The sequence below is a fragment of the Budorcas taxicolor genome, chromosome 1 (genome assembly GCF_023091745.1).
Source record: "Budorcas taxicolor isolate Tak-1 chromosome 1, Takin1.1, whole genome shotgun sequence".
In the NCBI taxonomy this organism is placed as follows: domain Eukaryota; kingdom Metazoa; phylum Chordata; class Mammalia; order Artiodactyla; family Bovidae; genus Budorcas; species Budorcas taxicolor.
The window spans coordinates 36,926,290-36,938,516 of record NC_068910.1 but is presented as its reverse complement, the minus strand read 5'-3'; the positions used below and the strand labels follow the sequence as shown (position 1 = coordinate 36,938,516).

General features: G+C 38.8%; 1 protein-coding gene across 1 annotated transcript in view; it reads right to left on the bottom strand.

Annotated features, from left to right (window-relative positions):
- Window positions 1-11,418, bottom strand: part of CNTN4 (contactin 4) — a 406,008-nt gene extending 394,590 nt beyond the window's left edge. Inside the window, exon 1 of the mRNA XM_052644373.1 lies at window positions 11,320-11,418. Coding sequence (XP_052500333.1) covers window positions 11,320-11,418 — 99 coding nt within the window. The remainder of the gene's footprint in view (window positions 1-11,319) is intronic.
- Window positions 11,419-12,227: the final 809 nt, after the last annotated feature.

Below are 12,227 nucleotides of genomic sequence, written 5' to 3'. Positions count from 1 at the left end.
TGATTCCTTTCAAATTAGTTTCCAACAATTAAAATAAAAGTTCAGACTTAGAGCTCCTCTGAAAAATTTGGGATCTCTTATCACATTAGACCAGCATTCCTTTTAGGCAGAAACTGGCTGGAACAAAACAGATGTTGATTGCTTTGGTTAGCCATGTATTCTCCCAAGTCTGGGCCACAGCTTATATGACCACCCATTATCACCTACCTGGTGAGTCTCACATTTATTCCTTTATGTGGCCTACACAGGCATCTGGATTTGTGACCCTGTGTTATGTGTAATACTACTTTAGCTGAAGAAATCATCAAAAACTGACAATGACTTTGAAGGCCAGAGCTTCGAACAGTTCATTTAGAAAATATCAGATCACTTCAGGCTGCCTGACCTTCCTTGAATTCAATCTCAGTCCCATTGGTTTCGTATTCTGCCATTTCATTGATTAAATGCACACTGTACCTGCTTGGTAAAGCTTACTTCTCTGCTTTGAAGCTTAGGGTCAAGTACATTTTCATACTCTTAAGTAAAAAAGTGAAGAGGCTGACCTTCTTTGAGAGAGAATGCCTCTCAACAGAATGTCTAGAAGGCCTTTGCCACAAGCAAAGGGTAAAATAGAGCTGTTCTATGTGTTTACTTTGCATAAACAGTCACTCACAAAGCATTTTCCTTTGTAACAAACTTTATGAAATTATTCATCAGAGGTGGAAATGGCCTCAATTAGATAAAAGAAATGGAGCATTTAATTAATTTGTGCCAAACCCACAGGTGGCCAGAAAAAAATCATATTTAAAATTAGTTGAAGACAGACCACAGGATTGGATGCTTTCTCGATATTAAAAAATGAATACAATTGACACTTTTTAACATTTGTCCTTTATCCATCTTGTAACCAAAAAAATTAATTTCCTTAGTCAGAGCAGGAAAACAAAAGACCAGGTTACAACTACACAGAGCTTTCAGGAAAAGGATATTGCACTAGTCACGGAAACAAGAAATTCAAGGTGCAGCTGTCACTATTAAAATACAACAAAAGCCAGAATAAAACTGCCACAACAATGCACAATTAAAATTATTCCTGACTGATTTTTCTTTTTTTTTTTTTTGCCTTTCCAATTACTACTTGTGTCTGGCCAAGAGAAGCAATCTGGAAACTACTTTACACACACCCCATACAAGATGCATGCTATAAAGATACTGTATTAGCTGGACTTCTCTGAGATCTGCAGAATGAGTACTCAAAGTACCCAAATCAAAATCACTCAATATAGGAACCAGAAACCCAAATCCCTTCTATGTAAAATATGTGATTATGATTCACTGAAATACAAGGCTTTTTTTTTTTTATAATAGTGTAACTTACTAACTGTGCTTTAGTAACACAATTTACTAATTTGGTTCTAACTATAACATGGGTCAAATATTATACCTGGAGCTACAAATTTTTATCAATGACTTTTCCAGAAGAAAGGTAACAATATCTGCTGTTGGTGATGTTGATGTGCTGTGCTCAGTGTTTGATGCTTTGCAAACCCATAGACTGTAGCCCACCAGGCTCCTCTGTCCATGGGATTTCCCAGGCAAGAATACCGGAGTGAGTTACCGTTTCCTTCCCAAATCCAGGGATCAGACCTGCACCTCTTGTGTTTCCTGCATTGGCAGGCAAATTCTTTTAGCACTGCGCACCTGGGAAGCTCCAACAATGTCTACAGAGTGATGATTAAATATATTAACAAAGGGGGGTTAGCAATAACTAGGGAAACATGCATTGTAGAATTTAAACAATTATTTAAAAATAGTTTTAATATGTGAAATTGTTCATCTAGTAGAACTGGAAAGTGAGCTAGTCTGGAAATCTAGTGGAAGTCTTTGGCCTAACTACATACATTTGCTGTAATTCCCTAGGTTGAGCCTCAGCAGTTCCATCCATATCAGCACATTACAGGAGGGCTTCACAAATTCCTGCTTCACAGGATGCACTTAACCAATCAAATCATTATATGGGGATAGGACTCAACCATCAGCATTTATTTTTTAAAGCCAGTGTGTAGCCAAGGTTGCAAAATCACACCACAATTATTAGAAATTCAGGTCCCTTTTAAGATTAAACAAATAAACAGAAACTCTATGGATACATTTTGTATTCTGAAAGGATGGTTATCTGTGTCAATAAAATTAGGCTTGTCTGCTTTAAATGCAATATGCATTTTTGTTGGATTGTCATCCAATGTCAAGGCTATATTTGAGATGATTTGGCATAAAACACAGATCCTGTGGTCTAAGCGAAGCAAAATTCTCAGGGTAGAGGGGTGGGGTCTCTGGGACAACTGAAAAAGATATGCCAACTTTTATTTTGAAGATGCCAGTAATAACAGCAATTGGATGGTTATGGAGTCTGGGATGGACATTTATGCACTGCTACATTGAAAATGGATAACCAGCAAGGACTCACTGTATAGCACCTGGAACTCTGCTCAATGTTATGTGGCAGCCTGGATGGAATGGGAGTTTGGGGGAGAATGGATACATGTATACGAATGGCTTAGTCCCTTTGCTGTCCACGTGAAACTATCACCATATTGTTAATTGGCTACACTCCAATACAGAATAAAAAGTTTAAAAAAAACAAAAGAAAGAATATGTATACACACTTCTGCAATGCAATACTGAGCATGACGCCATCCATACACAACTGGATTTACATTTAAAGTCTTATTAGAACATTTTACATGAGGGAATGGAGAGGTTTTATATATATATAAGTATATATATATATCTCACCAACAAATATATTTATTTTTCAACTTGTTTGCCTATTATAAAATGGTAAGATTTTAACACTAGGAAAAAGTCCTATGGTTTTCTGCTGGAGTGCACAGCTGTGTGTATGTTTATGTGCGGTCCTCATGAATACATGTGTGTACTGACTGGGAATGCAGGAATAGACTACTCTTCCAGGAGGTACATAAAGGTCTCCTGATCTCCGCTTGTGCATATTCACAGGATGGGACTCAGGCCATTGTACTAGCATCTGGGACTCATCTCTGTAGTCCCTTTATTAAAATTTTCCACTTCTGTCACTGATGGTGCTTGCTTACATGCTAGTGCTTCAGCACAGGAGCAGAAGACAGTGTAACTGTCAAAAATCTGGAGAGTCTGCTGTCTCCGAGAATAATTAGAGTCCTAAGGAACCTTTTAATGTCTCCCTTCCAACAGTTATAACCATTTCTGGTAAATACCGTTGTTGTTCAGTAGCTAAGTCATCTTTGACTTTTTTCCAGCCCCATAGACTGCACGACATCTGGCATCCCTGCCCTATACTATCTCCAGGAGTTTGCTCAAATTCATGCCCATTGAGTCAGTGATGCTATTTAACCATCTCATCTTCTGCTGCCCCTTTCTCATTTTGCCTTTAATTGGGTTGGCTAAAAAGTTTATTTGAATTTTTCCATAACATCTGAATACACTTTTTGACCAAATCAATAATATGGATTACTTTGTAAGTCGTATTTGGTTATAAATGATTACCTTCTGTTGGAAACTCCTTTCCTTCTTGAAAGGTCCATCATATTATCAACAAATAAAGATATTTTGTCATCATTATTTCAATTTTTAAAGCATGTAGTGAAGACCAGAATGACTGTATATTTCAACTTCATGTCACTAGCTTTCATTTATAAGTAACTATGAGACCAACCCATTGCAACTATGAAATATAAAACAATACAAGACAATCTTAAGGATAATGTAGCCATTGTTCAGCACTCTAGCCTGAGGCCAATTTGTTAAGTTCTCATTTTGCTTCCTCAGTTTCTAGAAGAACCAAGAGGAGAATAGGCTGGCATTATATAAAACAAACTGCCTTCTTTTTCTGTTATATTTCAAAATGACTATGTAGTAAGTAAAATAAAAATATTAAATTTATTGAATTATTTCCATGCTTATTTGCTTAAATTATGTCTATGGTAATTAATTTTAATTTGAGCACATGAAATCCAGTCAGATTTATGAAAATTTAAACATACTATATTGTAACTTACCTAAAAGCATCAAACAATATTAAATTGTAAAAGGATATGGTAACAAAAATCTATAAACTTTCTTCTCCACCACTGTCAAAGAAGAAGCTTCTGGTGTGATGGCACAGGGTCTTTCAACTGGGAAACTTGATTTTCAGTTCTGTCCTGGCAAACCTGGTTCTGCTATTGACTAGTTGAGAATTCGTACATGTCTATTGGTGTTGTGTCTTTGGAATTAAGAGGGTTGAACTACACTATCCCTGAAGAGTTTTTGAGCTTAATTTTCTGTGATTTTAAGGAAAAAGAAAACAACATTTATCAAATGGTAGGCGAAGTTTTAGCTTATTTTATAACTAGTTACATTCACACATTCACATTATATACAATCTAGTCCTTCCCTATGTCAATGATTCTTCCAGGCACTTTGGAAATACTCATTTTAATTTTATTATAACCTAGTAAGTTATCTTTCACAGTTGAGGAAACTGAGGCACAAAAGGTTAAGGGATTTATCTAAGATAATATCAAGAGAGGTGGGATTTGAATCTAGGTTCTGACAGAATGTGGTCCACTGGAAAAGGGAATGGCAAGCCACTTCAGTATTCTTGCCTTGAGAACCCCATGAATAGTATGAAAAGGCAAAATGATTGGATACTGAAAGAGGAACTCTCCAGAAAGAATGAAGGGATGGAGCCAAAGCAAAAACAATACCCAGCTGTGGATGTGACTGGTGATAGAAGCAAGGTCCAATGCTATAAAGAGCAAACTGCATAGGAACCTGGAATGTCAGGTCCATAAATCAAGGCAAATTGGAAGTGGTCAAACAAGAGATGGCAAGAGCGAACATTGACATTCTAGGAATCAGTGAACTAAAATGGACTGGAATGGGTGAATTTAACTCAGATGACCATTAATCTACTACTGCGGGCAGGAATCCCTCAGAAGAAATGGAGTAGCCATCATGGTCAACAAAAGAGTCCGAAATGCAGTACTTGGATGCAATCTCAAAAACGACAGAATGATGTCTGTACGTCTCCAAAGCAAACCATTCAATATCATGGTAATCCAAGTCTATGCCCCAAACAGTAACGCTGAAGAAGCTGAAGTTGAACGGTTTTATGAAGACCTACAAGACCTTTTAGAACTAACACCCAAAAAAGATGTCCTTTTCATTATAGGGGACTGGAATGCAAAAGTAGGAAGTCAAGAAACACCTGGAGTAACAGGCAAATTTGATCTTGGAACGCGGAACGAAGCAGGGCAAAGACAAATAGAGTTTTGCCAAGAAAATGCACTGGTCATAGCAAACACCCTCTTCCAACAACACAAGAGAAGACTCTACCCATGGACATCACCAGATGGTCAACAACGAAATCAGACTGATTATGTTCTTTGCAGCCAAAGATGGAGAAACTCTATACAGTCAACAAAAACAAGACCAGGAGCTGACTGTGGCTCAGATCATGAACTCCTTATTACGAAATTCAGACTCAAATTGAAGAAAGTAGGGAAAACCGCTAAACCATTCAGGTATGACCTAAATCAAATCCCTTATGATTATACAGTGGAAGTGAGAAATAGATTTAAGGGCCTAGATCTGATAGATAGAATGCCTGATAAACTATGGACTGAGGTTCGTGACACTGTATAGGAGACAGGGATCAAGACCATCCCCATGGAAAAGAAATGCAAAAAAGCAAAATGGCTGTCTGGGGAGGCATTACAAATATCTGTGAAAAGAAGAGAAGTGAAAAGCAAAGGAGAAAAGGAAAGATATAAGCATCTGAATGCAGAGATCCAAAGAATAGCAAGAAGGGATAAGAAAGCCTTCTTCAGCGATCAATGCAAAGAAATCGAGGAAAACAACAGAATGGGAAAGACTAGAGATCTCTTGAAGAAAATTAGAGATACCAAGGGAACATTTCATGCAAAGATGGGCTCGATAAAGGACAGAAATGGTATGGACCTAACAGAAGCAGGAGATATTAAGAAGATGTGGCAAGAATACACAGAGAACTGTACAAAAAAGATCTTCATGACCCAGATAATCATGATGGTGTGATCACTCATCTAGAGCCAGACATCCTGGAATGTGAAGTCAAGCGGGCCTTAGAAAGCATGACTACGAACAAAGCTAGTGAAGGTGATGGAATTCCAGCTGAGCTATTTCAAATCCTGAAAGATGATGCTGTGGAAGTGCTGCACTCAATATGCCAGCAAACTTGGGAAAACTCAGCAGTGGCCACAGGACTGGAAAAGGTCAGTTTTCATTCCAATCCCAAAGAAAGGCAATGCCAAAGAATGCTCAAACTACCGCACAATTGCACTCATCTCACACGCTAGTAAAGTAATGCTCAAAATTCTCCAAGCCAAGCTTCAGCAATATGTGAACTGTGAACTTCCTGATGTTCAAGCTGGTTTTAGAAAAGGCAGAGGAACCAGAGATCAAATTCCCAACATCTGCTGGATCGTGGAAAAAGCAAGAGAGTTCCAGAAAAACATCTATTTCTGCTTCATTGACTATCCCAAAGCCTTTGACTGTGTGGATCACAATAAACTGTGGAAAATTCTGAGAGAGAGGGTAATACCAGACCACCTGACCTGCCTCTTGAGAAACCTATATGCAGGTCAGGAAGCAACAGTTAGAACTGGACATGGAACAACAGACTGGTTCCAAATAGGAAAAGGAGTGTGTCAAAGCTGTATATTGTCACCCTGCTTATTTAACTTCTATGCAGAGTACATCATGAGAAACGCTGGACTGGAGGAAACACAAGCTGGAATCAAGATTGCTGGGAGAAATATCAATAACTTCAGATATGCAGATGACACCACCTTTATGGCAGAAAGTGAAGAGAAACTAAAAAGCCTCTTGATGAAAGTGAAAGTGGAGAGTGAAAAAGTTGGCTTCAAGCTCAACATTCAGAAAACGAAGATCATGGCATCTGGTCCCATCACTCCATGGGAAATAGATGGGGAAACAGTGGAAACAGTGTCAGACTTTATATTTTGGGGCTCCAAAATCACTGCAGATGGTGACTGCAGCCATGAAATTAAAAGACGCTCACTCCTTGGAAGAAAAGTTATGACCAACATAGATAGCATATTCAAAAGCAGAGACATTACTTTGTCGACTAAGGTCCGTCTAGTCAAGGCTATGGTTTTTCCAGTAGTCATGTATGGATGTGAGACTTGGACTGCGAAGAAGGCTGAGCACTGAAGAATTGATGGTTTTGAACTGTGGTGTTGGAGAAGACTCTTGAGAGTCCCTTGGACTGCAAGGAGATCCAACCAGTCCATTCTGAAGATCAACCCTGGGATTTGTTTGGAAGGAATGATGCTGAAGCTGAAACTCCAGTATTTTGGCCACCTCATGCGAAGAGTTGACTCACTGGAAAAGACTCTGATGCTGGGAGGGATTGGGGGCAGGAGGAGAAGGGGATGACAGAGGATGAGATGGCTGGATGGCATCACTGCCTCGATGGACATGAATCTGAATGAACTCCGGGATTTGGTGATGGACAGGGAGGCCTGGAGTGCTGCGATTCATGGGGTCACAGAGTTGGACACGACTGAGCGACTGAACTAAACTGAACTGAAGTTTGGTTCTGGAGACAATATGGTCTTTCATTTCATCTCTCAACATTTTATGAAAAATTTCAAACATGCGGAGAAGTTGAAAGATTGTACATGGACACCCATCTACCTATGGATAGGCTATACTCATTTAGAGTATGCTGCTGCTGCTGCTGCTAAGTCACTTCAGTCGTGTCCGACTCTGTGTGACCCCATGGACAGCAGCCTACCAGGCCCCTCCGTCCGTGGGTCTTTCCAGGCAAGAGTACTGGAGTGGGGTGCCATTGCCTTCGCCACACTTAGAGTATACGAGTCCTCTTTTGCGATGGCAAGTGAAATTGAATAACAACAGGTAGATCACTTGAGTGTAAACTAGTGCAATTTCATGTACAATGAAATCTTCCCACCTACCTCCCCAATACTACAGGAAGTGGGTGAGGCACAAAGTCTTTTGTAAAGACATGAGGCCTGATCATCTTCTTTGCAAAATGAACTGCAAATGTTGACTTCAGAGTCAAACAACAAAAACACTATACAGCAACACAATCACTTCACCAGGCTGACTTATATTTCACAGAATCATATCAATTAAATAAACATCTACAGATATCATTTCTCCTAGGAAATCACATTGTTATTTTTTCAGCAATGACTATGGAGTATTGTTTCAGTGACAGATATCAAGACTTCACTGATCATAATACCAGAGAGTTATTTAGCAAAAAATGATACCCGTTGGGTTTCCCTATTATATAAGGCATATTTTTAAAATGGACTTCCATAGTCATTTGGCTATTTCACTAGATTAATAAACATCTCATCTCCACCAATGGAGAAGAAAATGGCAACTCATACCAGTGTTCTTGTCTGGGCAATCCCATGGACAGAGGAGCCTGGTGGGCTACAGTCCTTGGGGTCACAGAAGGGTCTTACAAGGGTCAGACAGAAGCTAGCAAATGAGCACACCTCCACCAAAGTAGATGAAAAGTTTACACTTAATGATTTATACAGCCTATATATTGCTGAAGTTGGAGATTTTCTTTACAACTTAGATTTAATATATGCCTAATCCAGTGCTCCAGTGATCTCTGATCCTATCATCACTCATATAGTCTTTAGGATATGACTTGAAATGGTTTAAGGAAATGAAAAGCTACATAGTCTTCTTAAGAGTTAAAGTTTAGCTATCATAATCTGCCTTCCTGACCCAAGGATCAAACCAAGATCTCCTGAATTGCAGGCAGATTCTTTACCATCTAGGCTTTCCTGATGATAACTCAGTTGGTAAAGAATCCCTCTGTGATGAAGGAGACCCTGATTCGAGTCCTGGGTCGGGAATATCCCCTGGAGAAGGGATAGGATACCCACTCTAGTATTCTTGGGCTTCCCTTGTGTATCAGATGGTAAAGAATCTGCCTGCAGTGTGGGAGACCAGGGTTCGATCCCTGGCTTGGGAAGATCCCCTGGAGAAAGGAAAGGCTACCTACTCCAGTATTCTGGCCTAGAGAATTCCATGGACTAATCCATGGGGTCGCAAAGCGTCAGACACGACTGAGAGGCTTTCACTTTTACTTTCTTTATTGTCTGAGGCACCAGGGAAGCTATCTTTATCTACAGCCAAGTTTAATAAAATATAGTACATATTAAAGTCTTTCATTCAATATCTCTCATTTTGTTTTCTCGACATGTTCCTGCCTTATCAAAATGCATTTTAACATCATTCTGATTGTATACAGATCCATACTTCAGCAATTTGGACATACACACAGACACAATCTAAGATCCAAACAGGAAGCTAGCTATTCATGGCTTTTCTTAGATGTATGTAATGCCCGTCTCTAGAATAAAGAACAAATCTGAGACATCACTTGAACAGTGAGAGGTCCAGCCGTCTTCTCAGGGGTGAACTCTAAAGACAGGGTCTCCAATATTCCAGCACAGTGGCTCTGAGGATGGTTTTCAGACCAGTAGCAGCATGCTGGGAACTTAGAAATACAAATTTAGGACCCACCTCAGAAGCTCTGAACAGAAGCTGTGGGGACGAGGACAGTAAGCTGTATTTTAACCAAGTCTTGCAGGTGGTTCCGAGGCTTACTAAAGAGAACCATTACTCTAGCCTGTATGGTATGAAGTTCTTCCAGCAAAGGGCACTGGTCTTGCCACTGCACTGGTAAACCGATTCTATTCACTTTTGCGATACTCCCGGTCATTTATTAAGCTGTTAGAGATCACTTTGGCTCTATTTTTTCAAATTGCTCTTAGTTTCGGAGTTTTATCCTACTTTCTAGCCCATTATTTTATCTTTCCTATTCACATTTACTTTAAAGGGTGTCTTAAAGTAGTAGTAGGTAAGAAGGAGTGTGCTACAGTTAACTTCAGCCTGGAGAAAATAGCTAGTTCATTCTTTTCCATCTCGCCTCCTCTTCCCCAATAAATGCATGAATATTTTTCAAGTTCAAGTTTCCTTCTTTCTGTTTTCTTTACATTTCTTACCATATATTTTTTTTAAAAATTGTAGTAAAATATATAACTTTTTCATACTTTTTTTTGTCTAATAAACACATGTAAATGCATTTTCTGTTAATTTATATATATTGTGTTGCCATTATCACTTGTTTATAACTGTAATTGGAATTTTTCTCCTTTAATTTAATATTGAAGTTTAATAATAACTTGGTGGCTTGTTTTTCTTTTATTTGCAACTCCTAGTTTTGTGATTCTGTGTCAAGATAATGTACAACTTCTAGGTTTTTTAGATAACAGAGTTTACTAAAGATTTCTTTGTTGCATAGTATACTATTTATAATTAAGAACTATTTGTTACAGTTGTATCAATATGGGAAAATTATACCCTTGAGATTTTATTTACAACTAAACCACTATAAAATAATAATACCCTTTAACTGAAGGCATTTCTTAAAAAAAATCAAATGAGCTGATGGATATGAAAACTGTAAGCAAATTAGGAAATGCTGAATTTTTGTCCATTTCATGAAAGCTATTATATCTTAATTTGTACAAACATTGCAATATATACTCTTATATTGTACCATATATTTTAAATTATTCAACCATTTATTCAGTCTTAGCTATGTACCACGTTACTATTTCAGATATGTCTGCTGCTGCCTGCTCAGTCACGCAGTCATGTCAAACACTTTGTGACCCCATGCACTGTAGCCCACCAGGCTCCCCTGTCCATGAGATTTTCCCAGCAAGAATACTAGAGTGGGTTGTCATTTCCTACTCCAGGGGATCTTCCTGACCCAGGGATCGAACCCGCATCTACTGTGTCTCCTGCAGTGACAGGCAGATTATTTACCACTGAGCCACCTGGGAAGCCCCATAGCAGGTATAGATGACATAAATATGCATAAGAGACTAATCCTGCCCTCAAGGAGTGTTTAGTGAAAAAATAGCCGTGTCAAGAGTATGGAGAGAATTACAAAAGAGATGATCTTAAGCAATTTATTAAATATTCTCTCTGCCTCAGTTTCTTCACCTTCAGAATTAGGATAACAACTTACAGTGTTGTCACAGTGGCATATAAACAAGATGGCCAGCCCGCCCTCGACAAAGGGGTGAGCGCTCTCACATCTTTAAGTCAATCAGATACTGTTCTAAGGTTTTTGGATGCTAAGCAATAAGTCAGAGAGAAGAAAAATGTAGCAAAGTTTAGATTCCACTGGCCATATCTTCCTTGAGAAAACCTGATTGTGATGTTACCTACACCTTTCACTCTACTCTGGCTCTGGTCTTCTCCATCATTTCTGGGAACATCTTCTAACTTTTCAATAAACCCCTTTTCTGCTTCAATATCTAGAATCATCTTCTCTTACTTGTACCCTCAGTATTTTAACTAATCAAGAAATTTTGAAAAAAATGATGTTTCATTTCTACAAGGGCACAACTGTGAAAGAGGAATCACAAAATTAGGGTTGAAATCCAAGAGTATATAATTTACTGGTAAGTTGTAGGCTTGCTAAACCCCACTTTCCTCATCTGTAAAAAGTGGATGGGCCTAGGATGTTCTCACACATTGTTGCCACATGGACCATTTGTCAGGCCACTACAAATGCTTTCTCTTCATTCCCCATCTCCCCACATGGCTTGAGGGGCAGATGATTCACAACAGTCGCTTGTGACAAAACTCAGATAAAATGGATTTCCAGAATATTTGAATTACAGCTCAAATGCCATTTTATCCATGATATTCCAGACTGAAGGTAAACATCACTGCATTTCCTTCAGCAATGCTAATGACTTTGTGTCATGTTTCCTGACTTATGTCTTCCCTTATTTCTGCTGCACTGGAGCATAAATCACATTGAGGTACCATCCCTCTCTGATTTCTTTCTCGTTCCTAAGATCTAGATTAGCGCCAATCATCAGTCCTTACTCAATAAATATCACAGGAGTTTTTCAGAATGAGTTATTACTAACTATGGCTGTGCCATGGATACTGAGTGAGTGTATGTGCTAAAAGGAATACCCCAAGGAAATGCCCTGATCAGTTTTCTAATGCTCCAGTGAGAATGGAGGGATGAGTATCAAACATGACTCTATTTAAGAGGAGGATGTGGGTAGAGCATATTATACAACTGTCAAAACCCACCAAATCAGTGGGGAAAAGAGTAT